Here is a 25,056-nt window from a genome sequence, read left to right on the forward strand (position 1 = left end):
TGTACTCAGACCAATTCTGTTCTCCCTGTACACCAAATGGTTTTGTATTTAACATCACCTCTCCTGTCTTTATCTGTCATTCTTATTGAGCTGATATTCAATTGTTTCTCACTTTGCCATCCTCTGATAACAAAGTACCTCACAAAAGAACTCATGTCTGGAAAACATTTCTACCTATATGAACAGCTGTCTTCTGAAGTTATATTTATCAAAAACAAGCTTCTGTGTATCCCATATAAAAACTACCCTTGCCAAGACCTTGTCATTTGTACATTGCGTGCAAGTCAACCCCCCATCAACCCCATTCTGCAATTCACTCCATTGCAAACTGATTAGTATTATTTTGAAAAGAAACCTTGCATTGGCTTGTTTATTTGCACTAGGTTTTATTGTATCTATATTAGCTTTATTTGTACCAGTAAGCATTTGTATGTGTACACAAACAATTTTTTCCCTAGCAGATAAAGTTCTAAACTGCATGCCTACCATCTGTTGATCCCAATGGTACCATACTTCTAGATAAAAGCATCTGCTAAATTCCTTAAATGTACAAGAACTGAGAGTAGAAGTAAAACTACCCCCTTTGATAAAAATTCCTCCATTATAATTTACGGCCACGGTGCTTTAGCACACCCCTATTTGAACGTTCGCACAGCAAAGGCAGAGCTAATAGTTTCTGTAGTTACACATTTCTAAGTTTAACTTTCTTGACACTGTTGCCATGGCAGCATTGCAACAGTTGTCATTGAGAAAAGAATATGTCTTAATTACTTTGTAAAAAAGCTCCACAGAAAAATAAATCTTATTATATAAACTGCTGCCCATTATAACAGCTCAACATGGTCACCTTTACAGAAACTTCTCTCACTTTTTCTCTTTTACTTTTTCTTTTTCAACTCTGCTTTTTACCTAAGATCGGAAAGTATTTCCAATGGTAATACCAATAAAAAATACCTCATCCTCTAGCCTATTGTGTTTGACACTACCTAACCTAGACAACAGGTACAGTATATACATATACATTGTATACAATATAAACTGGAGAAAGGTGAGACTTTAAAATACTATTCATAAACTGTTTAGAATAAAGTGAAAGACGATATTGCATCTGAACCCACAGAATTACCTCTGTTCAAGTCATGACAATGCACACACGTATCGAGAATTTTTCGCTGCACACACATTTTTCTACCACCATTTAACTACAATAGTAGTTCATTACATTTACATAATACTTTATACATATCCAACTGCATAAAAGTACATTGAATGCATTACAGTGCATTTATATGCCTTATAATACACCATGATGTACATTCAGTTTTATTTTTTAAGGTATAACCATTCTGAACATATGTTTATTGTATATAATTTTAGTTGTTTGTACCTGAATTATTATACATTTTTTTCATGTAATGTGATAAATGTTTAAAAAAAATGGTAGCCTTCTATATGTTAATAAAGACAAGCCCAGCAAACACAGAACGTTGGCACAACGTACCCGACCTTCTAACAACGTTTTAACAACATGGCCAAAAGGTTGCTATAACTACATTGTGTGGTGAAGGTTGTTACAGCGTTGTCACAATATTGACATTAAACCACCGTTCAGCGCCATAGGTTGTGATTTTCTAATGCCTCTCGTGGAATGAGAATAATTTTCTAATGTGACTAACGTAGCCTCGCTTGCACTGTTTAGTTTTTCATTTGATTTCTCTGCCATTTAGTTTCATTCGTTTCTTTACTCGTCTGGATTTGTGGATGTTTCCTGGACTGATTCCGGTTACCGAACTTTATCGCCCGGCTTTCGACTACACTCCCCTGTCTGCCATGTACAGAACCTGGTTCCCTTTCGAGAGGTCTCTCCTATTGCTTAAGGCTAGCTTACGCTATGGGAAAACTCCTTTTCTCGAGAATATTGAAGCCAAATCTTTAAAACGCAGTGCAGCTGCACGAACCTATGGCGAGGCGGCTCAGACGCGCAAACCAATCAGGGCACTTCGCGCCCTGGCACGTCAGAGCCCGCCAGAAGGCTTTCCTGCCAGAGAGTCCACTTGTAATGTACGCTCCCCTGTAAACATACACTGTTCCAACAGCGACTCTAATGAAGAAAGAGCGCTTTCCACCATTTACCCCCTCTGGCTCACGCTGGAGCTGTTCTAAATGTAGGCTGTGTGCCCACTATAAAGTATGCACCCCTGCACACAAGCACAGTGCCAATAGCACACGAGCATGAAAGCAGCTGGGCGGCCAGGTCCCTATCATGAAGCGGTCTGGCCCCGGATTTCATTCAGCCCACGCTGGAGGTGTTCTAAATATAGGCGGTGTGCCCACTACAAGTGTGCACCCCTGCATATGAAATGGGGACCCCATCCCAAAATTGTGTTGGACCCCAAGCCTCTAAAACCTTCCTAGCCACAGTGCTGGAAGTGTAATAAATGTAGGTTGTGTGCCCACTATAAAGTACGCACCCCTGCACATAAGCACTGTTCCCACAGTATCAAGCTTCCCCCCAGCTCACGCTGGAAGTGTAATGAATATAGTGCGTGTGCCCACTATTAAATACGCACCCCTACACATAAACACTGCCAACGCGGGAGAGACAATAAATGTAGATTGTGTGCCCACTGTAAAGTATGCACCCTTACACATAAAAACTGTTTCCACATCAGTATAACCCCCTGAGACAGTGGAGAGTGCAAGTGTTAAACAACCTCGACGATTGCCTGATTATAGCTCAATCGGAGGCGCAGTTGATAACTCACAGATCCTGGCTCCTCAGCCATCTAGAATGCCTGGGTCTCATGTTTAACGCTTCCAAGAGCACACTGTCTCCCAGCCAGAGTATTTCTTTCCTGGGTACAGTGATAGACTCTATACGAATGAAAGTGCGCCTTACACCAGAAGATGCGCTCACCATTCAACGCCTTGCGGCATCTTTCAAAGCGGGCGCCCGCACGCCTCTCAAAAGATTTTAGAGGATGTTGGATCTCATGGCCTCAGCATCATCAGTACTCCAGCTAGGACTACTGCACATGCGTCCTCTTCAGTGCTGGCTAAAACCCTGTGTAGAGCGAGCCACGGCTGCATCAAAGCCCTGATTCCCTGGAAAGCGGCCGACTGGTATCAGTCTGGTGTGAGTATGGGTGTGGTTTCAAAGAGAAAATTATCTCGACAGATGCCTCCAACCTGGGTTGGGGGGCCCTTTACGAGGGCAGGCCCATCTCTGGTCTATGGTCAAGCCCGGAGAAGCGCCTACATATAAACTGTCTAGAGATGAGAGCGGTCGCTCTATCTCTGAAAGCTTTTCTACCATATCTAAAAGGCCACCATGTCCTGGTCCGAACGGACAACATGGCAGTGGTGTCTTGCATAAATCGCCAGGGCGGTCTCAGGTCAAACAACCTGCACGCCATGGCCAAGAGTCTCATTCAATGGGCTCAGCACAACCTACGCTTGCTGAGGGCGGCGCATGTGCCAGGCATTCTGAACCAGGGTGCGGATATGCTATCCAGAGACAATACTCCTCACCCTCAGACGGTTCAGCTGATATGGAACATCTTCGGCGAGGCAGAGGTCGACCTCTTCGCCTCAGAAGACAATGCTCGTTGCCGAACATTTTTCTCAAAGAGCAAGGACGCGCTTGCCCATGACTGGCCGAGCCGTCCGCTATATGCATTTCCTCCGGTCACGATGCTACCACAGGTCATCAAACGGATCAGGGAAAGCAAGTGTGCAGTGCTACTAATAGCCCCTCTCTGGAAGACCCAGTTATGGTTCTTTGAGATGACACAACTGCTGGAAACAGCCCCATGGCCAATTCCGCTGAGGAGAGATGTCCTCACGGAGGTGAATGGGAAAATCTGGCATCCTCGTCCCGACTTGTGGGCCCTTCATGTATGGCCCCTCAACGGGTACCCGGGTGTCTCCTGGATAGGGTACTAAAAAAAAAAACTCTGTGCCCATCGACACCCCTCTGTGCCTATCTGGGACCTCTCCACGGTCCTGGAAGCATTGAAGGGTGATTCTCCATTTCAAAGCAGAGATTATCGTGCTGGATAGTTGATGCTATCGCGCTAGCTTATGAGTCTAAGGGCCTTCATTGCCCCTTAGGCGTCAGAGCTCATTCCACGAGAGGCAGGGCCTCGTCTTGGGCTTAGTCAAGTGGAATACCCATTGAAGATATCTGTGCGGCAGCCGGCTGGGCCTCACCTGGAAGTTCCCGCTTTGCAAGCAAGGGTTCTTTCAATACAAAATGTGTAAGCACAAACCCCCTAAACCTTGGGCCAGATACATATATGGTCCTGGTTAAACTCAAACTACGGTTCCAATATATATACATTATATATACATTACAATACATATACATTTGGCCCTTGTTAGGCTCATTCCTTGTTTTTTCCCTATATGAAGCCCATCACGGACTGGCTTTATTGGGTTCATACTTTACTCTTTCTTAGCCTCAGGCATCTTGCCTCGGGCTACTGTATGGAGCGAAGTTAAGCACGCACAACGTTTTTAAGGGGGTTCCCATAGCGTAAGCTAGCCTTACGCAATACGAGAGACCTCTCGAAAGGGAACGTCTCGGTTACTAACGTAACCTCGGTTCCCTGAGATGAGGAAACGAGTATTGCGTAACCCGCCGTGCTACTGTGCTGTGATCAGGTGATCACTTCAGTCGATTAAACCTGGAGTTCCTAGGCGAGGAATGGGTGCTTATAGCCATAAGCCACGCCCATTCTGGCGGGCTCTGACGTGCCAGGGCGTGAAGTGCCCTGATTGGTTCGCGCGTCTGAGCCGCCTCGCCATAGGTTCGTGCAGTTGCCACAGCACAGCCAATGACCGCGCTCGCCGCTCATCTTTGTATGCTGTGCAGCTGCACTGCGTTTTAAAGATTTGGCATTACGCAATACTCGTTCCCTCATCTCAGGGAACCGAGGTTACGTTAATAACCGATACGTTTTGTTCATTAAATGTTCTGATCTGCCTTTGCTTTTTAGGTTTTATTTATTATACTTAAAATAAATTTGCATATTCGTTTATTACTTTTTTTTTTCTTTTTTTTCACAAATGTATGCCTTTTGGAAGTGCAATTTGGTTACCATATGCAGTTTTAATAAATAATAATAATAATAATTTGTTACATTTATATAGCGCTTTTTCTGAGACCTCAAAGCGCTTTACATAGAAGGGGGGAATCTCCTCAACCACCACCAATGTGCAGCATCCACTTGGATGATGCGACGGCAGCCATATTGCGCCAGAACGCCCACCACACACCAGCTTACTGGTGGAGAGGAGACGGTGATGAAGCCAATCAGTATATGGGGATGATTAGGAGGCCATGATGGACAGAGGCCACTGGGCAAATTTGGCCAGGATGCCGGGGTTACACCCTTACTCTTTTTCGAAGGACATCCTGGGATTTTTAATGACCACAGAGAGTCAGGACCTCGGTTTAACGTCTCATCCGAAGGACGGTGCTCTTTTGGCAGTATAGTGTCCCCGTCACTATACTGGGGCATTAGGACCCACACAGACCACAGGGTGAGCGCCCCCTGCTGGCCTCACTAACACCTCTTCCAGCAGCAACCTGGTTTTCTCAGGAGGTCTCCCATCCAGGTACTAACCAGGCTCAGCCCTGCTTAGCTTCAGTGGGCAACCAGTCTTGGGCTACAGGGTGATATGGCTGCTGGCTTAAAGTTGAATTAACGTAACCTTCTGTCATTTTTACTCTTCAATGTGTACACTTGCAGGTGTTGATTATAATTAGGCTAATTTACTGATAGCCCCATTAACTAATAATAAGGATAAACAATATTTAAAAAGTATAGAATTATCTAACATCTGACTAATTAAAAATTAACCTCAAAACATAAAATGCTAAATGGGGGATATCTATAGGCCTTTCTAGCAGAAAAACAAACAAAAAAATTGTCAGAACGTCGTCTCTCAGTTGCTGAATGTTGCGCAACAACGTTGCTACAGCCCTGTCATGTCTTACAATTCTACGTTGTTACAATGTTGCGAGCACATAGACAGTGACGTTGCCATAGCAGAAATGCAACGTGCCACAGACGTTGCCACAATGTAAATGTGTTTGCTGGGAGGTGTCTTTAACATAGACCTGTGTGCTATCCAACCATGGTTTCACATGTTTATTTTTATCTCAGACCTCTCATTCACAGACAAAGATCCACGTTTAACTCCAGCTTAGACCATTCCAGATTTTACACTAGATTTCAGTTCAGTTCTCAAAGATATTTAATTCTGAATCTTTTTACTGTCAGCTTATTCCATTAAGTAAGGCCATTCAATTTTTCTCTGCTGACTTTTATCGCTTTTATTCTGACCGTCTGTTGTGTAATCTACAGCTAGCGGTGTTAACTTTGATATGGTTCTATTTGAAATGATTGATATTTAATGTAACTATTCCACATTACAGACAGAATTTTGCAAAATATCAGTAATAATGAGACGATGGCTTTCGAAACTGGGCTATGTTCTCAATTGAGTTCTAGGAGAAATGTGGATAATGAATATAAATTCACTCATTTTTTAAGTGAAAATCCCTTGAATACATCACATCCATTTGGGAATATTTTTTGTAGGGTTTTATGCAACAGTCTGTCAGGTGCAGCACAAGATAATTTTGAAGGTGAACTGTGTTATTTTTCTTCTCCAAACCAAAATAAATTGAGGGAAAAAAATAGGAAAATTTTAATACAAGTAATAAAAATACAAGCAAATAATAATTTAAAAAAAAAAACAGATATCTCTTTCTGTAGAGGTACACAGTAAACTGTCATCAATTTACTTGTCATCTCAGTCAGCAGTAGAGATGGAGAGAGAGTTTGCCAAAATTCTAGTGAACCCCCCATGTCAGAACATGTCAAAATCCACAAAAAATGTAATTTAAGAAGACAAAAAGAGAAAATGTCTTCTTAAGGACGTGGGGTATACAGATGTTCCTTCAATAGGAATTTATCACTGGCTGCAGGTGCTGCTGAACTGATTTTTTTACCTCTTCTGGAACAGCGCGAATGTTGGTAAAGCCCTTTCTAAAGACCACAAAGACTCGTCGAGCTCCACATCGGAGAGCAGAGGTGGCGCAGTCAAACGCTGTGTCTCCTGCGCCTAGGACTATCACATTCCCATGTAGCCTTGGCAGCTGCGAACGGCAATTACACATGCCTGCAAAAAACACGTGCCACAGAAAAAGACACAACAAATAACACAAATTGCAAGTAAAATTCAGTGCACAGAGACTTAACCAATATCAAATACCAGATGACACTAACAGTTTGACCACTGAATCCCACAAATGAAAATTATTCAGGGGAGTCATGTAATAAACACATTTATTTTCTCCCAGTAAGTGTAATATTGTTAAAAGAGAACACAGGAAATAAGTAAAATTACTGTGAAAGGATGGCAACGGGTAGCCAATATACAGTAATTTCACATCATTTTCATGTTAAAAAATGATTTTCTCTTCTGGTACCTATTTTACTGGCCTTTGCAACCAAAGGAAGGAAATCCTTTGATGTGTAGAATCCCTGTTCTATGGTCAAGTCTTCAAAGATCTTGTCCCTGTTTGCTTGTGGAAGACCTGTGCATCATGAAAAAAGAGACAAATGAATAAATTGTGTGTTAAGATGAATACATTTGGAGGCAATGTGTGACAAAAACTTGTTGCTGAAACACTGCTAATAATAAACTTATAAGTCTGCAGTTATATTTATCCTTACAAAGTATTTTTCCCCAAACTTGCACCACTATTAGGTTTGCATTTGCTTTAATGCTTCATTAAAGATACATATAACATTTTGTTTTAAAAATTATATATATATATATATATATATATATATATATATATACATACATACATATATATAATTGGGTGGCCTAATTTGTCTATTCTAAACATGTCTAAATTTCATTTCTGCAGATTATTTGCTTTAAAGGGATAGTTCACTTTGAAATTAATTTTTGGTATGTTTTAGCTTACCTCAAGGGCATCCAAGATGTAGGTGTCTTTTTTTCCGCAGTAGTTTCAATTTTGATATTTTTAGGTCAAACCGTTCTTGTCTGTCAGTCATATAATGCAGGTCTATGGTCATTATCTCAAAACACAAGCACAGAGTCCAAATTAAAACAATTCCCCGTCGTCCAAATTAAACAATTCCCCATCGTAAGTACACATTGATGGCCTAAGACACGAAACGAGTGGTTTGTGTGAGAAAACGAACAGTATTTATATCGTTTTTACCACTTATACACAGCCATGTCCAAGTGATCTGATCCGACGTGTGCGCAGACTGGTGCATAGAAATATACACACTAGATGTCGCCTTGTCTACGGCAGTTCATTGGAACGAATGTCTTTAAGGCGACATCTAGTGTATATATCTATGCACCAGTCTGCGTACACGTCAGATCAGATCACTTTCGACATGGCTGCGTATAAGAGGTAAAAACGATATAAATACTGTTCGTTTTCTCACACAAACCGCTTGTTTCGTGTCTTAGGCCATCAATGTGTACTTACGATGGGGAATTGTTTAATTTGGACGACGGGAAATTGTTTTAATTTGGACTCTGTGCTTGTGTTTTGAGATAATGACCATAGACCTGCATTATATGACTGACAGACAAGAACGGTTTGACCTAAAAATATCAAAATTGAAACTACTGCGGAAAAAAAGACACATACATCTTGGATGCCCTTGAGGTAAGCTAAAACATACCAAAAATGTATTTCAAAGTGAACTATCCCTTTAAATCGAATTTATCATAATCTACCTACCCTCACGTCACTTTTAACTCGACAAAATGAGCTATTATCCGAATTTAAAATGCATGGTTATTACCTGCTCTCTGTAATGTATATTCTTTTTTGTTATGTTTTGGTTTCGTTTTCACTGTTTGCTCCATTCCCAGTTGCCTGTGTTTATAATTAGTTTCCTTGGTTGCTAATTAATCCCTCACCTGTTCTGATTACTACCCCTTTTACTTAAGCTCTTGGTTAAATTTGTTCATTTGTCCAGTATGTGTTTATATTTTCCCCTGCAAGTTTTTTCTCTTGTGGATTTGTGGAGTCTTCGTGTGCATTTCTACAGCCACTTTGTGACAGAATACTGGACCCTCAAATTGAGTATTATACAAATAGTTTACAGGTCGTACAGCTGCTCTGTTTAGAGCAAGGTAATAATATAGAGGACCGCACCAGTGACATTCTAGACCTGGCATGCCTTACTACCTTCCCTGACCACACCTGAGTGTATTTTTTCAAACAAACCTAAATGAACAGTGTAAGGCACGGCTAGCCGGTGTTGGTCCTCGAGATTGTGAAGTGGGTGCTGCTGAACAACAGATCGGCTTACACCATTTTCTCAGCGGAGGACATCATCAACCCAACTCTGGACCCAGAGCCAAACCAGCCGCCTCCCACGCCACACACGGCGCAAACAACAGAGCCCATCGCAGACGGAGAGCCTGAGCCTGCCGTGATGAACAAGCCAGACAAGAGGACTGAGCCAACCATTGCCCCGGAGCCTGAGCCCCACAGAAAGTCTGACTAGGTGCGTGAGCCGGCAACACCGTGCATTGCCATGGGACTGCTCGTGGAGTTTGAGGGCACGGAGGAAAGCCCCACCCACACTCCACTCGCTGAGAGTGAGCTGCAGCTGGCCTTTGCATATTATTTTGAGGAATTGGAAGAGGATGTTTCCTGGGTTCTCCCATCCCCACTGGTCCCGCCCAGCTTCAAGTCTCCGGTGTCTCCACTGGTTCCAACCAGCTCTAAGTTTCTTCTGTCTCCAGAGATCCCAACCCAAAGCCAGCCAGCCTGTCGGCCCCGCCTTCGCTGGTTCCCGTCAGCTCCTCTCTAGTTTTACTCCACTATGCTGTGTGGAATTGCCTTTGGTCTTCTGGTCTCCAGCTCCGCCTAGTCAAGTGGATCCCCTGGCTCTGCCTCCAGCTGCCGAGCCCATCTCTCCACCTTGGCTCATTGACCTGTGGGCTCCACCTTGGCTCCTCCCTCCCTCGGCTCCACCTGGGACCATTGTCCTTACGGCTTCACCCAGCTCCCTTGTCCCTCCGGCTCCGCTTTGTCAGATGTCGCCAATTATCCCTCACCTGTTCTGTTTTACCTTGATTACTGCTCCTTTTGTATTTAAGCCCTAAGTTCATTTTGTTAATTTATCTGGTATGTGTTTACATTTTCCCCTGTGTAAGGATAAAAATCAACAGACCATTGCTTTACTGTTTCAACCCCCTCCAACGACCATTTGGAATTCCTAAAGGCAAAAAGGTGTTGATAGTGATCAAGGCCTGTAGGCCAAGATATATCAGGGTTCTATTAATTGTCACACCTTTAGTATGGTGGGGGAAGTTGTAATCTTCTGATTAATAGTAATAGTAATCGTAATAGTATATGTTTTTATCATCTCATTCATCTGTTTTGTAACTATTTCAAGTGTAACCATAACCAAATACTGGTATTAAACCCTTTCAATTATAAATGATGTGTTAACTAGTTTTGATTCGGTAGTAACTTTGGAGTGCTACCTATTGTGATACAATATTGTCACACAATAGCAACACTCTTCCACATATTACAGTTATATTACAGTAAATAATTCCATCCATCTATTCTCCAAACCATTTTGTCCACTGTAGGGTTGAAGGGATGCTTGAGCCTATCCCAGATTCTCATACCAGTCCATTATAGTAATACATTATATATTATATTATATTATATTATATTATATTATATTATATTATATTATATTAGTACTCTTACATGCTATACAAAAAAAAATACAAAAAACCATGAGCACTAATATTCATAGAGCATCTGGCATATTGTAGTAGGGCAAACGACCCATGTTAAAAATTCAGCAGAGTCATGATTTGTTCAGTTTATATCAACATTGTGACAACAAACAATAACGAGTGACTGTAACTATTGAGCGTAATCACACTTCAGGAACTACATATAAATTAATGATCTAATAGAGTTTGTTTGGAATTATGTCCTCCTCAGACATTTAAGGTTAAATAATGAACTAGAGGAATGGCAGACAGCTTCCTTAAGAAACATGTTGATAAGACAAAGGGCAAACAGAAATGGTTCTAAGGGATACTTAACCCCCTGTCATTTCAAATCTGTCTATTAAGCTGGCACTCACCCCAAGGATGTACTGCATGATGGAGGCTATCAATCTCTATCTCATTATGCCCATCATCACGGTTTGAGCGATGAACACCAAGGCCTCGTATGTGATGGGAAGGAAAAGCCATTCTGTGCCTTCAAGCATCAGATGAAAACTTTGTACAGCGAAGCATCAAAGAACAGATTAACATGTACAAACTGCAGGAGGTAACTGTAAGTTAACAGATGCTCCAGGTACAAACATACTGTTGCCTGTACTTCTCTGCAATCATTATAGGCTATTTAAAGTCTGTTCTGAACAACATCAGTGCTTCATACAAGGTAACATAAGGATAACGGTTAAATACACAAAGTTGTGCAGCTAAAATATGTCTAAAAATTTATTTTTGCTAAGAGCAGTTGTTTCGTAGCAGCATTTGACATATTTTAGATCAAATCAATGTAGAAATTAAATAGTCTGTTCCTGTATGACTGTAATGCATTAGGCAACTGCAAGCAGTAGCTGAAGAGAAATATTGTGATAAACAGACTGGTAATGGTTTTATAGCAAAGGTTAGTACAGAAGTAGACATGGTTCTATAAATGAAATCATACCCTGAAGGTGTCTAAATCTCATTGATCTCTATTCAAATCTGATAACACCTACATTTATCTTCACAAGCATTATTTGAGAATGATCTAATGAGCATCTTCAGTTGAAAAACAAAAGATCAGTACAAAGTTTATAAAGTTCACACATAAATTTGGTTATTTGAGTAGTGACCATTAAACTGAAATATTTGAAATATTTCTGCTTCATTTGAAGTCATAATGTTCCTTTGTTTATTTCCAGCTTTAAATTTGATATATCTGGGAATCAAAATCTCGGTTACTAACGTAACCTTGGTTCCCTAAGAGATAAGGGAACGAGTATTGCGTAGCTATAAGCTATGGGAAAACACCTTTTCTCGAGAATATTGAAGCCTTTATTTTAAAACGCAGTGCAACTGCACAGCAAGCACAGTGCAGGCTGTCTAAGCGCGCTGATTGACTGGGCTGCGACAACTGCACGACCCTATGGCGAAGCAACAAGGATGTGCAAACCTATCAGGGCGCTTCCCGCCCCGCGCGTGGCGAAACGCGCCAGAATGGGCGTGCCTGCTGACTATATAAATGGCCCATTTCACCATAGGAATCAGGTCAAATCGACTGAAGTGACAGCACCTAGACGTGCAGCGTAATAGCACGGCCGGCTACACAATACTCGTTCCCTTATCTCTCAGGGAACCAAGCTTACGTTAGTAACCGAGTACATTCCCTTTCGAGAACGGTTCACTCGTATTGCGTAGCTATACGCTATGGGAACCCATTTTAAAATGCCGTGCTATTAGCTGATGACTTTGCTCTGACTACCGCCTGGAGCTGAAATGCCCTTCCAAGTTGTAAAATCGTACAAATGTGGACGGCGAAGACCAGCTGGCCGCCGCACAAATGTCATCAATTAGTACACCACTGGACCATGCCCATGAAGAGGCCATGCCCCTTGTGGAATGAGCCCTGACACCTATGGGGCATTGAAGGCCCATTGAAACGTAGGCTAAAGAGATAGCATCTCCTATACATCGTGATAATCTTTGCTTCATGACCAGAGACCCTTTGGTGCGGTTTTAATTTAAGAGAGCCCTGACAGGGCAGAGTAGATTCAAGTCTCTATCGTCTCCCGTCGGGGGAAGAGTCGAGAGCACCTTGGGTACATAACCATGTCTCAGTTTGAGGACGACTCTGGAGTCGTTGGGCCCAAACTCAAGGCAGGAAGCGTTCATGGAGTTCATGTAAATCGCCTACTCGCTTGAATGATGATAGGGCTAGCAGGAGTGTGGTCTTGAGCGAAAGTGGCTTTGAGTCAGCCGACTGAAGTGGCTTGAAAGGGGGTCCCTTGAGAGCACTGAGGACCGTAGATAGGGGGGACAGAGCCGCATCCATGCATTTCGTAAACGTACGGGGTGCCAGTGACAGTACGAATGGCAGGACTGTGTATTGATAGGCCGGCCCCTCGAAGGCGAATCTCAAGAATGGCCTGTGATGGGGGGCTATTTGGATGTGAAAGTAAGCATCTTTCAGATCCACTGAGAAAAACCAATCCCTTTCAGATTTCGTTGGTCATCAGCATCCTGAACGGCCGTTCCATGAGGGCCTTGTTCAGGTGTCTGAGACCTAAAATAGGTCTGAGGCCGCCATCCTTTTTCGGAACGAGGAAATAACGGCTGTAAAAGTCTGACTCGCTCAGTGATCGGGGAACTGTTTCGACAGCCCCTTTCGCTAGTAAATTTGACACTTCGGTGTGGAAGATGTGAGCCATGTAGCTCCTTACCGATGTCTCGACCACAGCGAATTGGAGCTAGTAACCTCGTTTTATTGTGCTCAATACCCATTTTGACACGCCGGGGATGGCTTCCCAGGCCTTGGCCTGAGTGGGTTGAATGATGTCTGGGGGCGGGCTGCCGTGTATCAGGGACCCGGCCACCCAGGTGTTTGGGAAGAGTAAATTTGCTCTTTTTGTGCTTTATGTGGGTCACTGTTAAAACAGCGTTTGTTTGCAGGGGTGTGTAAATTGAAACGGGTCCATTGTTTGCAATCAGAACATCTCCATCCGCTTGAACTGAAGAAGGGGCTGGAAGAAGCACACAAGCTATTTTTTCGGGTGGTCCGGCCACAGCGAGACCTGGCCCCTTTCTCTTCCTCTCTGCTGGATTAGGGCGGCTTCCGAGGCTCCGGGTCCAGCATAAGTTTAGGCCAGGAACTGTGCTTTGGACAGGGGAAGCGCTTGGCTGGTTTAAAGCGCTGGATGGTTTCAGTCACTGGGCGGGGCTGAGAGAACGGCGGTGCTGGTTTGACTGGCTGTTGGGTCGGCACGTTCTTGGGGCGACCTGAAGCCGAGCTCTTGGGAAGGAAGTGTTGCATGGCCTGCAAAGACTTTTGTGCTTCAGTGAAGCGTTCAGCAAAACCCTTTACCGGTGGGCCGAAGAGACCAGAGGTGGAGACCGGGGAGTCCAGGAAAGCAGTTCTGTCTGCGTCTTTAATCTCCGTGAGGTTAAGCCACAGGTGGCGCTCTAACACCACCAGGCTGGCCATGCTCTATCCAATGGCCTGGGTGGTGGTCTTGGTGACGTGCAGTGCCAGGTCGGTGGCGCTGCGCAAATCCTTGAAGGTCTCGTTTTCTGGTGCAGACTCGTCCAAGGAGCGGAGGAGTTTAGCCAGGAAAACTTAAAGGACCGCCATAGTGTGCAGGGCTGAAGCAGCTTGACCAGCGGAAGCATAGACTCGGCCGGCGAGATCTGAATTCATTCTGCACGGCTTAGAAGGATGTGCCGTCTTACACCTCCATCCAACGGCAGTGGGAGGGCAAAGATGTGCAGCCACCGCTTCCTCCAGAGGGGGCAGTTTCTCATACCCCTTTTCCTCTGCGCCGTCAAGTGTTGAGAGCGCTGCTGAGGTTGAAGTACGAAGGCGGGCCGAGTAGGGCGCACACCATGACTCCGTGAGCTCCTCTTGGACCTCGGGGGGAAATGGAGCTGGCCGCTGACAAGGGGCCTGTTGGCAAACATGGCTTACAGACAAACTGTCATCAATGTCCTCCACCGATCCGCCGAACGAGACGAGGCCGGCCGCTCGCCTCCGAGCACTCATTCATCCTCTGACCCCGCCGTTTCTTCCTCCGAGGCTCGAGGAGGGCTGGAAACGGGAGGGCGCAAGGGGCGGGGTCGCTCCCTGACGTACAGAGAGCTAGCCGCAAGCGCAGAGCAGTGAGAACAGCCGCCCTGAGTGAGTGCAGCTTCGGCGTGTTCAGTCTTTCTGCGAAACGCAGACTGGGCATTTGAAACAACGCCGTGCTCTTTTTGTGAAAAGGCTTTTTAGAAAGGATACTCTGCCGGATGGCCACAGGGAAACCACGAACAGCGTTGACGGCGTCGAGTTTAGGGAGCTGAGCAGGAGGACGCCAGTCGCTGAGTTGCTGCTGCAGGTCGCTGCGCTCCGCTTCTGGGCTGTTCAACGACGAGAGAGGCTTCTTGTCTGGAGAAGTCAAATTAGAGATGCGTCGTTCGCTTAAGGAGATTAAATCTATAGCGAAATGGGCCGCTTATATACTCAGCAGCTACGCCCATTCTGGCACGTGCAAGGCGGGAAACGCCCTGATAGGTTTGCGTGTCCTCGCTGCTTCGCTATAGGCTCATGCAGTTGCAGCAGCCCAGCCAATCAGCGCGCTTAGACAGCCTACATTGTGCTCGTTTTAAAATAAAGCCTTCAGTATATAGGAGTTCCCTTTCAAGGGAACTCGCGTTGCGTCGAAACTGACGCTATGGGGAACGCTTTGCGTGATGACGTCTTGAAGCACATGTAAAATCAGTCCAATGGTGTGGCGGAACGTCAGAGGCGGGTGACGTCACGTACCAGGAAGCTATAAAAGCCGGCCCGAAACAGAAAAAAGAAAGCTTTCTGAGTCTTCAGTTGCGCTCTGTGTTGAATCTGTCCTTGTTATTTGGTGTTGTCTGTCTATATTATATATATATATATTCAGTATGGCGAGCAAGCAGCAGTTTAGAGTGTGTGTCCATCCCTGCCCGCGTTATTTAACGGGAGGTGATACTCACACTCTTTGTGTTGTTTGTTTGGGTGAGGAGCATGCCCAGTCAGCACTCGAGGGTGGTGACTGTGTGCATTGCGAGGCGCTTCCATTGCGTACGCTCCGATCCCGCTTGGCTCGGTTCAATCCCGACCACGTTCCCCAGGGCTTGGGTCCCGCCGCTGCCGAGGCACGGCGTCGATCTCAGACCTGGGGTTCACAAATGGATTTATCAGTGGATGTTGAGACGGGCTCTGCCTTATCTCAACATCCTTCTGATAGATCCAGTGCCTCTCATCAGGGTGTGGAAGCACGCGCTGCGGTTTCTTCCCCCCCCCGATGGAGGCACCAATACTGCAATTGTCCAGCTCTGAGGAGTTGGACGTTGTTAGTATTGAAGCTGAGTCTGAGGATTCGCCACCTCAGTCTCACGCTTTTGAGGAATTGCTCGATGTTGTCACAAGAGCAGTTCAGAGATTATCTATTGAGTGGCCAGAGGATAGGCAGGACGTTCGTTCGAAAAGTAAGCTCGACGAACGCTTCCTGCCATCTCGTACACAGCCTCAGCGAAGAAGCCTTCCGTTTTTCCCCGATCTCCACACCGAGGTGTCGAGATCGTGGGGAAAACCAGTGTTGTACAGAGTATACACACCACAAGCATCTCACTATTCTTCCATTTATAAATATAAAGAATATGGTTATGGGGAGATGCCGAAGGTGGAGGAGACGCTTGCGAGCTATCTCTCTCCAGCAACGGCATCTTCCTTGAAGGCTCCTTCACTTCCCTCTAAGCCAGTGAAATTCACATCAGCACTGGTTCATAAATCGTATGCAGCCGCTGGTCAAGCTGCAGCGTGTCTGCATACGATGTCCATTATGCAAGCATATCAGGCAGAATTATTGGGGGATTTAGAGGAGGGCGGGGGAATTGGTCCTGACACGGTGGCCGAACTACGCAGAGCCACAGATCTGTCTCTCAGGGCCACCAAGGAGACCGCTAAATCAATCGGGCGGTCTATGGCAGCCCTGGTGGCCACTGAGAGGCATCTGTGGCTCAATCTGAGTGATATAAAGGATAAAGAGAAACACGTTCTCTTAGATGCTCCGGTCTCCACTGTTGGTTTTTTTGGTGATGCAGTTAACAGTGCGGTAGCTAAATCTCAAGAAGCTTCTAAACAGGCAGCTGCACTGCAAAAACTTCTCCCCCGCCGTTCTTTCATTGAGGCTGCTGAGCGGGAGCAGCCTCACTCCTCTAAAAAGAGCGCTGAACATCGTGCCACTCAAAAACAGAGTGTGTCCTCTCGTGCTCCCCCACAAAAATCTCGGGGACACGGAGGGCGCTCTCAAACCCAGCAGCCTTCGAGGGGTAGAACGGATCTGCGGACCGTTATTACCGCCAAGAAGGCTGCTGGGAAAAAGTCCTGACGTCCGAGGGCTCAGGACAAATGAGGGTAGTTCCCCCCGAAGCAGAGCGGTTAACACCTCTTTTCACGGTGCCCGTCTCTCTTCGGTGCCCTCAGGGGACCGTTCTGCCAACCCTGCCGCCTCCGGTGTTACAGGGCGCAGCGGTCTCCGGCGAGCACATATCTCAAGGTCCACACGGAAACGTAGTGGCCTCGGGATGCCCGCCCCCTCTGAGGAGGGTGCTAGAGCAGTCTGTTCGGTCGTTCAGTGCCGGTGCGCCGTTACAGGGCGACGAACCGACTACTCAACAGCAACAAAATCCAGAAACCAGTCTCGAGAGGCTGGTACCTCTAGTAGAATCTTTGACAGCGTGGAAGCTACTGTCAAATGTTTCTCGTTTTTGGAAAAAGGGTATCAGATACAATTCAAGAAACGCCCACCTCGGTTTATGGGGGTCCTGCCCACAGTGGTGGGCCCCGAGCAGGTTCTGGTTATGGAACAGGAAGTAAACACTCTGTTAGAGAAAGGGGCCATAGAATATGTACCTCCCTCCAACAGGGAAACCGGGTTTTACAGCCGGTACTTCATAGTTCCAAAAAAGGACGGGGGATTGCGTCCCATTTTAGATCTTCGAGTTCTGAACGAGTCAGTCATGCAGCTCAAGTTCAAAATGTTAACTTTGAGACAAATCGTGCCACAGATCAGGTCCGAGGACTGGTTTGTCACGATAGATCTCAAGGACGCATATTTCCATATTTCCATCCGTCCGTGTCATTGGAAGTTCCTGAGGTTTGCTTTCGGGGGCAAAGCATACCAATATCGAGTTCTTCCATTCGGCCTGGCTTTATCACCCCGCACTTTCACCAAATGCGTGGATGCAGCTCTGGCGCCTCTGCGCCTCCAGGGTATTCGCATCATGAACTACATCGACGATTGGTTGATTTTAGCTCAGTCGCATCAGTTGGCGGTTCAACATCGAGATGTTGTTCTTGCCCACATGAAAGAGCTGGGGTTACGGCTGAACGCCAAGAAGAGTGTGCTTTCTCCACTTCAGAGGACCACTTTTTTAGGCGTGGTTTGGGATTCAGTGTCGCTGCAGGCGCGCCTGTCACCGCCACGTGTAGATTCCATCCTTGCAGCTGTGAAAAGTGTAAAGCTAGGCCAGCTACTCACTGTCAAACAGTTCCAGAGACTGTTGGGTCTCATGGCAGCAGCTTCCAACGTGATACCTTTTGGACTACTGCACATGAGGCCCCTGCAGTGGTGGCTCAGGACCAGAGGGTTTTCCCCAAGGGGCAACCCATTTCGCACAATCAAGGTCACGCGGCGATGCCTACGTGCCTTGGTTATGTGGAAGAAACCCTGGTTCCTGTCCCAGGGCCCAGTGCTGGGAGCTCCTTGTCGTCGCAAACTGCTAATGACGGATGCTTCCCTCACGGGCTGGGGAGCGATCCTAGAGGGTCGCTCATCTCAAGGTCTGTGGGAAGACCATCATCGTTCCTGGCATATCAATCGCCTAGAGATGTTAGCTGTCTTCCGGGCTCTGAGGAGCTTTATCACAGATCTCAGGGGACACCATGTGTTAGTGCATACGGACAACACGTCGGTAGTCGCCTATATCAACCACCAAGGGGGTTTGCGCTCGCGCCCATTATCCAATCTGGCACGCCATATCCTCTTGTGGTCCCAGGGGAAGTTGCTGTCACTCAGGGCAGCCTACATCCCCGGGGTACAGAATATAGGAGCAGACACTCTGTCGAGACAGGGGCCGAGGCCCGGGGAATGGAGGCTCCACCCCGAGGTGGTGGAGCTGATATGGAGGGAGTTTGGCCAAGCACAAGTGGATCTGTTTGCGTCTCGAGAGACGTCTCACTGTCCACTTTGGTTCTCCCTCACGCATCCAGCTCCTCTGGGACTGGATGCTATGGTACAGACGTGGCCGAGGCTACGTCTGTACGCTTTTCCCCCAGTGGCTCTGCTCCCGGGAGTTCTGGAAAGAGTTCGCAGGGACCGGGTCCATCTACTTCTTATAGCCCCGCGCTGGCCGGGCAGAGTATGGTTTCCCGATCTTGTGTCCCTCCTCGACGGGCATCCTCTGGAGCTTCCTGTCAGGAGGGACCTTCTGTCCCAAGCAGGGGGCTCAATATTTCACCCCCGCCCAGAACTGTGGAACCTGTGGGCTTGGCCTCTGAGGGGGCCCAGCTCATAGAGTAAGGTCTCTCAACTGAGGTTGTTGAGACCATTCTACAGTCCAGAGCTCCCTCCACGAGGAAACTTTATGCCCTGAAGTGGAGAGTATTCACTTATTGGTGTAGTGACCGTCGGTTGGATCCAGTCAACTGCCCAATTGGTACAGTTCAGGAGTTCCTGCAGGACCGGTTCACTGCAGGTCTGACCCCGTCCACTTTAAAGGTTTATGTGGCGGCCATAGGTGCTTACCACATTCCTTTGGGTGGAATGTCTGTGGGGAAAGACCCTCTGGTATCTCGTTTCCTTCGTGGCACTTGGAGGCTGAGGCCTGCAGTTCGCTCAAGGGTGCCACCATGGGATTTGTCCGTTGCGCTGCAAGGCCTTTCCATGGCCCCCTTTGAGCCCATTGAGGAGGTTCCTGAGAAGTTTCTAACTCTGAAAGCTCTGTTTCTTCTCGCCATCTCTTCTCTTAAAAGAATAGGGGATCTCCAGGCATTGTCGGTTGCTCCGTCATGCTTGGAGTTTGCTCCGGGTATGGTCAAAGCTTTTCTTCACCCTAGACCGGGCTATATCCCCAAGGTCCCCACTAATGTGGCTAGACCTATTGTTCTGCAGGCCTTCTGTCCTCCTCCCTTTCAGAATGCGGACCAGGAGGCTAATAATTTGCTTTGCCCAGTTCGGGCGTTAGACGCTTATGTCCACAGAGCTGCCCTGTGGCGTAAAAGTGATCAATTATTTGTGTGCATTGGGTCTCCTAACAAGGGAGGTCCGGTGTCTAAGCAAAGGAGGAGCAAGTGGGTGGTTGAGGCTATCTCACTTGCTTATGAGGCGGCTGGACAGCCTTCTCCTTTGGCTGTCCGGTCGCACTCTACTAGGAGTATGGCGGCCTCTAAGGCCCTTATATCAGGAGTATCGTTACAGGACGTCTGTGATGCGGCAGGCTGGTCCTCACCGCACACCTTCGTCAGGTTCTACTCTCTGGATTTAGACTCTGCTCCAGGGTCTCATGTTTTGTCTTCTTAGTGCTGCTCACATGATTACACACAGGACAGACATTTGTAGCTATGGAGGCGTTGGTACAGACGTTCCCCATAGCGTCAGTTTCGACGCAACGCGAGTTCCCTTGAAAGGGAACGCCTCGGTTACGACTGTAACCTCGGTTCCCTGAAGAGGGAACGAGCATTGCGTCGCCTTGCCATATCTCCTTCATGCCTGTCAGCGCGACTTCAGACTTTACGAAGCTTTCGTTTTCTGTTTCGGGCCGGCTTTTATAGCTTCCTGGTACGTGACGTCACCCGCCTCTGACGTTCCGCCACACCATTGGACTGATTTTACATGTGCTTCAAGACGTCATCACGCAAAGCGTTCCCCATAGCGTCAGTTTCGACGCAACGCTCGTTCCCTCTTCAGGGAACCGAGGTTACAGTCGTAACCGAGGCGTTTTCCCATAGCGTATAGCTACGCAATACAAGTGAACCATTCTCGAAAGGGAACTAATTTAAATCTGTAAATAAGGTAAAGTTAGCACTGTTCTGTTCAGTGTTTTTTGGGGGGATCTTCTTCTAACTCTACTAACAGAATGACCAATGAAAAAAAGCTTTGAGTTTTTAAGTAATGATTTGCGATGTTTTTTGGATTGTACTGTTCTTGGATCAGTGCAAGCACATAAATCGAAGTGTGTGTTGTAGTTTGAACTGGCAGTGACTAACAGCAACACTGAGAAGTAATATACTACAATAAAAAGTAACCAGCTCAATTTTTGGAGTACTGCTATAAATGTAAAGCACAACATATTGATCTCCAATATACTATCTGCAGTTCAACTTTAGTTGAAAAGTAGTTCTTGGACCACTTTCTTCAACAGCTTAAATAACACATGCAGTAAAACGATGCAAAGCAGTTAAAAAGACAGTTTTATCCTTCACAGACAGTGATTGCTTTAAATCCAAAGTTTTCCCCCAGGAGTCCCCGAAGGCACTCCAGGAAGTCCACAGAGAATATATGTACCTAAAAAATATAGCATTTGTACATGTACAGTACATAGCATTTCTAACTATGAACTTATTTCTAGCTGTCAAAATAATTATCTTTTAAGCATTACGTAAGGTAGTATTGTTAGTTACAATTAAGTCATTATAAAGTGTTACTGAGAAAATCTGTCTTTTTATTTTGAGGGTTGGCTGACAGTCTGGATGAGGGGGTTCCTGAGTCTTTAAAGATTAAAACCCCTCTGCAACATTTTTTATAATCTAAGAAATATTACATTTATTAGGCAACTCTTGCATTTCAGAAGCTTTTTTTAAGAAACTCAACTAATGTGACAATATGATATACACACTGACCTTAGTAAGACCTCCTCAGAGTCATATTCATTAGAACCGAACATCTAGACCAATCTGCCTACCCATATGGTCTAGTTTAGATGCTGCATTCATCTTTTTCACTGCTTCAGATAAACCCACATGACTGCTACTAACCTTAAAGCATTCCGGGCTTAATTTCCTCCATTGTGAATGATTTTGTGATGGGTGTATACAGAAAACAATATTTTCAAGGCGACGGTCCAAAAATGTATATTTTGATGATAGCCATTACTGAGACAGAAAGCGTACGACATAGCAATCACATGATAAAATGACAACAACAAAAAAACAGTGTGCGTGGAACATGTCGGTTATTTTTACAGGCCAAAAAGAAACATCCTTATCTGTGTTTTTCAACCATTTCTCTCTCTCAAAGCCAAAGGTACACATTTGCATGTCAATCATTGTAGAGGCTGACTTTGAGACAACATGAGAGAAGTGGTGAAAAAATATCACAGAGGCGCAAATGTAATCATTTCCTTTATGATTCCCAGCTTATTGCTGTTGCTTTATGAGAAAAAGAAATCCCAGAGCAGTTCTGAGACTTCCCCGTCTCAATAACAATGAAGCTTAGCTACCAAAAAGTAGCCCTTATTCAAACATAAAAAATTATATGTATTCCTTTTAATTATAAGGAGAAGAAAGAAGCACAAAGTACACAGTCACCCTCGAGGAATGTTTGAATTCTCAAATCAAATCAACACACACAATATTTCCTTACTTTAATAAAAATAGAAGGCAAAATGAATCAACAGACACATTTCTTTCTGCATAAAGAAACCACAAATGCCACATGTTGGCAAGCATTTAAAGATTAGTTTTAAAAAAAGTTGAAATTCCGTCATCGTTTACTCATGTCGATTACAAACCTACTGTATATGACCTGTATTCTTCTGTGGAACACAAATGCAATCTTTTACATGCAGTTGCAGTAAATTTAGACTGGAGTTTTCGAAAATGACCATAAAAGTGGTTGACACAACTCATGCTATATATTCCAAGCCTTCTGTCACACAAAAGATTTATGAGATGAAAAAACTGAAATTTAAGTAGTTATTTGTGGATGACCTTCCCTTCAGTGCGACTTGATTCGTGAAGTGGATCTGACTGAAAAGAACGATTCCTTATGAATCAAATTTTGTTACTTCTCACATGAACTCCAAAGAGCTCTAGGGTGGATGTCAAAACTTACAAAAACGTACAAAACTTACATCTGTTCCAATCCTAACAGCTTCATATCTAGACAAATTATGAAGCATTTTTGTCTGTGTGTGTGTGTGTGTGTGTGTGTGTGTGTGTGTGTGTGTGTGTGTGTGTGTGTGTGTGTGTGTGTGTGTGTGTGTGTGTGTGTGTGTGTGTGTGTGTGTGTGCGTGTGTGTGTGTGTGTGTGCGTTTTTGGCATTTTAATTCATTTTCATTATATTGGTGGCTTGGACATTCTTAATGTGGCAATGTAATCGAAGTAGCGACAGATCTTTTCTTACGTATTGTGATGTACATTTAAGTGAAACGAATAATTGAAAAGAAAAAAATTAAAGCGGGGACTTGGTTCAATCAACTGGCTGTTGATTGGATGTAGGCAGATCTAAATGCAAGATTACAGTAGATTGCAACGAAGGGGCAGGGTTTCAATTAATGAAATGATGTCCTGCATACTGTGTGTCACCAGAGAGGAGTTTGATGCGTCACAGGAAGATCAAGTTGTCAAAATGAGGTTTTATTCATGAATCGTTCACAGTAAGATCTATAAAAAAAAACGTAGAAAATAGATGAATTTCCATTTAATGCGCGTTCAACTGTTGAAAGAAACTCAAACTTACACTGTTTTGACAACGTGAAGGTAAGTAAATAACGGAATTGTTATATTTTTGGTAAACTATGAACCACTTCTTTCATTTTTTAATGATCTCTTTAAGGTTCAATACGGACATCAAGTCTGGATGGAAAAATGAATGTGGCATTTAACAAGGAGGGCAGATGTGTGTGTGTTCAGAGGGAAAGACAGAGTGAAGGACACAGAACAGATGGGGAGACGGAGAGAAAGACAGAACACAACACACAGAAGACCGACAGAAAAAAGAGACAATGAAACAGGGAGCATTACACAGACAAGCCAGTTAGATATCAAGGGAAATGAGGACAGGGGTTATGGGTGTCCCTTGAGGGGGGAAAATGAGTTTAACTTCCCTCAATGGCCTTCACTGAAGGAGATCACCATTTTTTTTTATGCAGAGACTAATTAGTTAATCAACACAGGGTGTCAGCAAGCACATAACAAATGGATGCATAGTTTTGTTAAAATAAAGGAAAAAGCACACACAAAAGAGGCAAAAGTAACTCTAGAGAAGGACTGACCAATGCCAACGAAGATCACTTGGAAGCCCTCCTCCTTCAGCGAGGTCAGAGTCATCCCGTTCTGCCCCAGCCCCTTATCAAGAACAACCTGTCAAAAAAAAAAAAAAAAAAACTGCATCTGTCTCAGCTGTCTCCATCTGTCTGTATTATTCACATAAAGAGGATGTTAGCGTCAATTATTCTACGCTGCTGTGAATTCCAGGACATAATTACATCAATCATCCCACAACCTTTGTGACAGCAGTATACAGACCAGTATAGTTATGATACATTAGTGCAAACAGAGTGATTCTATGGTCATATGTGCCGCTATGTGTTGGGGTACAAATGACAAATAGACCCATGATTCACAAGCTGTGGGTCTCAGGTCTATTCTTAAAGGGTCACAGACTGCAGAGGAAAATAATGCTGAATGCAAAAACTAAAACGTAGCTAACAATATAATCATGTATAGTTAGGAAAGCAAAATATACAGGTTTATCCACTTGGGTTTATCGAACCGGATATAACACTTCCCTATATTTTGTTGTTGACATCAAAGGCACAGTCCAATCAGATTGTACAGTATTGTACAGCATATTCATCTGTAACTTGGTAGAAGCTAGTCATATAAGCTATGCAAGGTAAAGGAAAAGGAATATAGCAATACATAATTTTCCATTCTAATAAGCCAATAGTCAATAGTTTCATGTGCAAATATAAAAAAAAAAAGAAAAAAAAAATGGATATTCATTTTGAGCATTAGGTAGGTAAAGGTAATTTACATGTAAAAGCTAAACATGAGCAGCACAATTACATTTCCAATATTGGCAGAAATACACAAAAAAAAAGTTGAGGTCGGTAAGATTTTTGTAATGTTTTTGAAAGAAGTCTCATTCTCAAAAAGGCTGCATTTATTTGATAAAAAAATACAGTAAAAACAGTAATATTGTGAAATATTATTAGTTTAAAATAACTTTTTTTAT

At 44.7% G+C, this 25,056-nt stretch overlaps 1 protein-coding gene across 5 annotated transcripts in view; it reads right to left on the reverse strand.

The window, feature by feature from the left end:
- The window catches only part of dpydb (dihydropyrimidine dehydrogenase b), a 144,777-nt gene that overhangs the window by 69,882 nt on the left and 49,839 nt on the right, over nucleotides 1-25,056 (reverse strand). For 2 of the 5 annotated variants that reach the window (XM_082172759.1, XM_082172760.1), the window contains 3 exons: nucleotides 24,092-24,179; nucleotides 7,505-7,612; nucleotides 7,025-7,194 (listed from right to left, as the gene is read on the reverse strand). In XM_082172759.1, coding sequence (XP_082028885.1) covers nucleotides 7,025-7,194; nucleotides 7,505-7,612; nucleotides 24,092-24,179 — 366 coding nt within the window. The other 3 variants (XM_082172762.1, XM_082172761.1, XM_082172763.1) reach the window with 3 other exon arrangements.

This window comes from Leuciscus leuciscus, assembly GCF_965113295.1.
Source record: "Leuciscus leuciscus genome assembly, chromosome: 6".
In the NCBI taxonomy this organism is placed as follows: domain Eukaryota; kingdom Metazoa; phylum Chordata; class Actinopteri; order Cypriniformes; family Leuciscidae; genus Leuciscus; species Leuciscus leuciscus.